We start from the raw sequence: 4,660 nt of genomic DNA, 5'->3' as shown, positions 1-4,660 counted from the left end.
CACACACACACACACACACACACACACACACACACACACACACACACTGTAAAATAACTAGGAAAAAATCTTCACCTCAAATTATTTGCTTCACTTTTATATTCTGCCCATATCTTCACTGTCCTACTTTCAGCTACATTCTTATCAATGTAAGTTGAGGCACAGAACCTCTTGATGTTAGTATGAGTCCATCACAGGCATGAAAAAGTGACAGAAGATGGCTTCATGTTATCACCAAGTCCTTACTCAAGGTATAGAAACAGATTACCAATGTGTCATTATATTAGAGAGAGCGGCGGGACTGCTCCTGTCTTCAATGACACCTAATGACTTACAAAACTGCAGAACGGATGATGTTAAAGGCGAAATAAGGCATGAAGTGATGGTAAAATTAATTCTGCTTCAAATTAAGGGCAGAGAAGACTTGGGTCAAATGTGTCATAGAGGATTTAGGCCTGAGAAAAGGCAGATAGATAGGAGATGAAAGATGAAGAAAAGAAATTACAATGGATCTAAAGACAATACTTAAGTAGGGGGGAAAAGATACTGAGGGGATCATTTAGCAATCTGTTGTTGGTAATAAAAGTTGACAAAGTTTTACAGAGGTAGTTCAAAACAAAAGGAGGACTTGGAACGACTGGAGGCCTGACCCCAGCCTTAAGAGCAGTTGCCACAGTAGTGCTGTGGTGGCAAAGGCCTTTAATCCCAGCACTCAGCAGGCAGAGGCAGGTGGATCTCTGTGAATTCGAGGCCAGCCTCGTCTACAGAGGGAGTTCCAAAACAGCCAGGGCTACACAGAGAAACCCTGTCTCGAAAAACAAAAAAAGCAAATCAACCAACCAAACAAACAAACAAATAAACAAACAAACAAAAAAGAAGAGCACTTGCCACTATTGCAGAGGACTGGGGTCAGGTTCCCAAAACTCCCACAGCAGCTTACAAAAGCCAGTAACTCCGGTTCCTGGGGACACGAAGCTCTCTTTTGGCCCCTAAGAGTACCAGGCACATGTGACACACATGCACACAAATCATCCAGGTGAAGCACTTATATACACAAAGAGAAATAAATCTTTTTTGAGAAGTGGACTTGGATTATGGAGCGAAGAACAGAGCCATCACTTTACAGGCAAGAGAAGGCCAGGAAGAAACCTCTTCAAACGGGCTATGGCGGGACTACTTAAATGTGTAAGGCAGCTAACTAGCGGTCTGTTGAACTGGTGGCACAGTGTAAGAGGGAAGCGAAAGAAAGACGTGGAAGCAGGGAAATCATTAGGGAGCCTGTTGAACTGCTCTGTGCAAGAACAGAGGGACCGATGGGGCAGAGCCCCAGAGTTTCTTTGACCGTTGGCATTCTGTCTCCAAATTCATGTTTCCTTCTATTGTCTAGCATGTAGACGCATATTGTGCTCAATAAGTAACTGACGCTGTTAATGGAAAGCATGCGGGAATTCTTGGTGCCTCTTTGGTAAAGGACCGTGGCAGTGGCTGGGGAAATCTGAGAAGGCAGCTGGACTTAGAATGGAAGAGTCCAGGTCTTCGTTCCAGCATGAACTTTGGCCATTGAGAGTTCTCTAGCTGTTGTAAATGTCCACACAGTTCAATGGGATTTAGAATCAGCACAGAGACAAACCTCGGGGCATGTCTGTGAGGGGTTTTCTAGATTAGGATAACTGAGGTGAAAAGACCTATGCTAATGTGGTCACCATTGCATGGGTTGAGTCATGCCCCATGGCAGGAGAGCGAGTCCTGTGCAGAAGTGCTGCTTTCTCTGCTTCCTGACTTCAGGCACAATATGACCATGACATCACACAGGACCCTTCTGCTATGACTTCCCTGCCACTAACGGACTGGACTTTCAAACTGTGAGCCCAAATCAAGCCTTCCTTCCTTAAGTTTTATTTTTTTAAATATTTATTTATTATGACTGTGTATGTGTGCTTTGGGGGGTGTGGCATACATGTACCAGAGTACACAGAGGACAACTTTGTGGATCAGTGTTGTTTTTAAACACAATCTCAAACATTTGATTTTATCTGAAAGCCTGCTAGCTCAGAGAGGCAGAGAAAGCACCCAGCGGACCTTCCTAACTCAGCTGATGTCCCAGAAGGAGAAAGCCCCTTCTCCTTCTCCACGCTGTCTTAAAAACCCCTCACAATGAATGTCTTCCCTTTCAACTTCCTGTACGTCCCTCTAACTGTCCTCCAAACTTCCTTTCACTCTCTATAGTTTTTTTCCTACGTTCATTCCCTGTCAATTGGTTGCTTGCTCTGCCTCTTGACGTACGGTTGACTTTATTTAATCCTGGTTACAACAAACAGAAATCTTTTGGATTAAAGGTGTGTGCTAGGGCTGAGCCACACCACAACTAGAAAGAGGTTTTTCGAGTACACAATCTCGGGGTTATGTTTTTCTCTGAATATTCAACAACAAAGCAGCCTGCCAGACAAGCAACTCTCCATGCACACGGCTTGAGAATGGACTCTGGCTTCCCACAGGGGTTCAGAGTGTGATCAAATATCCCGCCACAGATACCCTTCCACCTTCATGTGGGCTCTGGGACCAAGCTCAGGCTATGGAGCTTTGGAACTAATCACTTTTGTCTCTTTGGCCCTCAAGTTGTTTTGTCAGGTATTTGTCAGGGCAAGTAAGGTGACAATTATAGCCGTAATACAGATGGAGGCAACGCAAACAGTCGGAACTAAAGAGGAACTGGGAATTGCTAGAGTCATAGTTCTCAACCTGTGCATCGAAACCCCTCTGGGGGGTCGAGTGACCCTTTCACGGGGGTCGCCTAAGACTATCAGAAAACAGGTATTTATGTTATGGTTCATAACAGTAGCCAAATTATAGTTATAAAGCCGAAGTGAAAATAATTTCATAGTTGGGGTCACCATAACATGAAGAATTGTAACAAATGGTTGCAGGTTTTTAGGAAGGTTGAGAACCACTATTGACAATTTATTCCCTGGCTACACTTGTGAGTCTGAGGTAAAAGAATCAAGAGTCCCTGGGCTACACTGTGATACTCTGTCTTAAGAAAACAAACAAATGAAAACTCATTTCCTGTTACTGTCCATAATACAATCAAGTTTGAGGATTACGTATCAACATAAGCTGTGGCAAGAGTCAAGGAAGCTAGGACTGAGGGAAGGCATCTCTAACAAGGTAACAGCATGTAATATCTGAAATTTCTTCTAGCTCTAACATTGTACTACCAAGCCAATTTTTTTTAAGGTTCTGAATTAGGCTGGAGAGATGACTTAGTGGTTAAGAACACTAACTGCCCTTGCAGAGGACTTGGGTTCATTTCCCAGCACCTGCATGTCAACACACAAGCAGTGTCTATGACTCTCATTCAGGGGATCTGATGCTCTCTTCTGGGCTCTGTGAGCACCTGGCATGTACGTGGTGCAGAGACATAGTTGCCGGCCAGACACCCAGGCACATAAAATAGAATTATATATATATATATAATTATATATATTAATATACACACACACATATATATGCATGCATTTTATAAAAGGTTCTAAATTTAGTTTTCAAATGTTATCAATAACAATGTCATAGTGATGAGTTTTCTTTTAAATGTGTCAGGCAGGCTGAAGAGATGGCTCAGTTGTTACTCCTTTTCCAGAAGACCCTAGTTCGGTTTCCAGAATCCACCTCTGATGGCTTACAACCAACTGTAACTCCAGTTCTGGCCTCTGTGGGCTCCCACATATTTATACACACAAATAATGAAAGTTTCAGAAAATATAGGACTGTAATAAAGTTAAACTACTAAGTTAAAAGGCAGAATCAGATTTTGCAGAATATCCATTCTTTTCCCACAGCACAAAAATACATGCATTGTGTATGCAGTGTCTTACCCTGTATTGAAATGAAACTGGACTTAATTCCCGGAAACTGTCATCTCCTTCATAAATAGAACGTAAAGCTTCTAGTTCCATCTGAAAAAAAAAAAAAAAATCATGGGTTTTGTTGAGTTCCATGCATGGATTAGAAACAGCGAGTCTTTAGCGTCTCATTCAAACTCACTCAATTATGGAAAATATGGCCTAACTTATTGGCCCCAAAACGCTGATATGTCCATGTACTAACACACATATAATTATGCTAACAACATGCACTTTGAGAGTATTTGTTCGGCACTGCTAAGGGTTTTTACACTGTATCAGCTCACTTATTTCTCACATTCACCCTGTGAAGAGCTCACTCCCATGCTTTCTTCTTGGTATTTTGGAGGAAAGATTTAGGCTAAAGCAAGTTGTGACTATTTTGTGTCTTTGTTCACTCCGCTTAAGTACAGCAACCTGGTGTGTAGAAGATGCACTAAACTTGGAAGTGGGAAACAGGATGCACAATTCCCCATTTCAAAAAGAACATCTGTTATACTCATCATCATTTTCATAGAGTGATACAAAGCTGAAGTAGTATACAGAAGCCCCAAGAAAGAGTATCAGGAAGAAGGCTCACAGGATCTACTCAAGATGATTGAAGGACTAGAAGAGAGGATGCTGATTAGTAACCCTTGCCTGGGATTTGTCTTGGAATACTGTGGCCTATAAATGAGACATCTCAATCACTGTGAGTGACAGCTGAATCTTGGAGAAACAAAGACACGGGTATCTGTTTTAGTTTTCAAAGAGATTGATGT

At 42.2% G+C, this 4,660-nt stretch overlaps 1 protein-coding gene across 1 annotated transcript in view; it reads right to left on the bottom strand.

Annotated features, from left to right (window-relative positions):
- The window catches only part of Rwdd4 (RWD domain containing 4), a 26,522-nt gene that overhangs the window by 19,327 nt on the left and 2,535 nt on the right, over window positions 1–4,660 (bottom strand). The window contains exon 2 of the mRNA XM_055593560.1: window positions 3,873–3,953. Coding sequence (XP_055449535.1) covers window positions 3,873–3,953 — 81 coding nt within the window. The remainder of the gene's footprint in view (window positions 1–3,872; window positions 3,954–4,660) is intronic.

The sequence above is a fragment of the Psammomys obesus genome, unplaced genomic scaffold (assembly GCF_907164565.1).
Source record: "Psammomys obesus unplaced genomic scaffold, mPsaObe1.curated_primary_1811, whole genome shotgun sequence".
NCBI classification, from domain to species: domain Eukaryota; kingdom Metazoa; phylum Chordata; class Mammalia; order Rodentia; family Muridae; genus Psammomys; species Psammomys obesus.
This window is presented reverse-complemented; position numbering and strand designations above follow the sequence as displayed.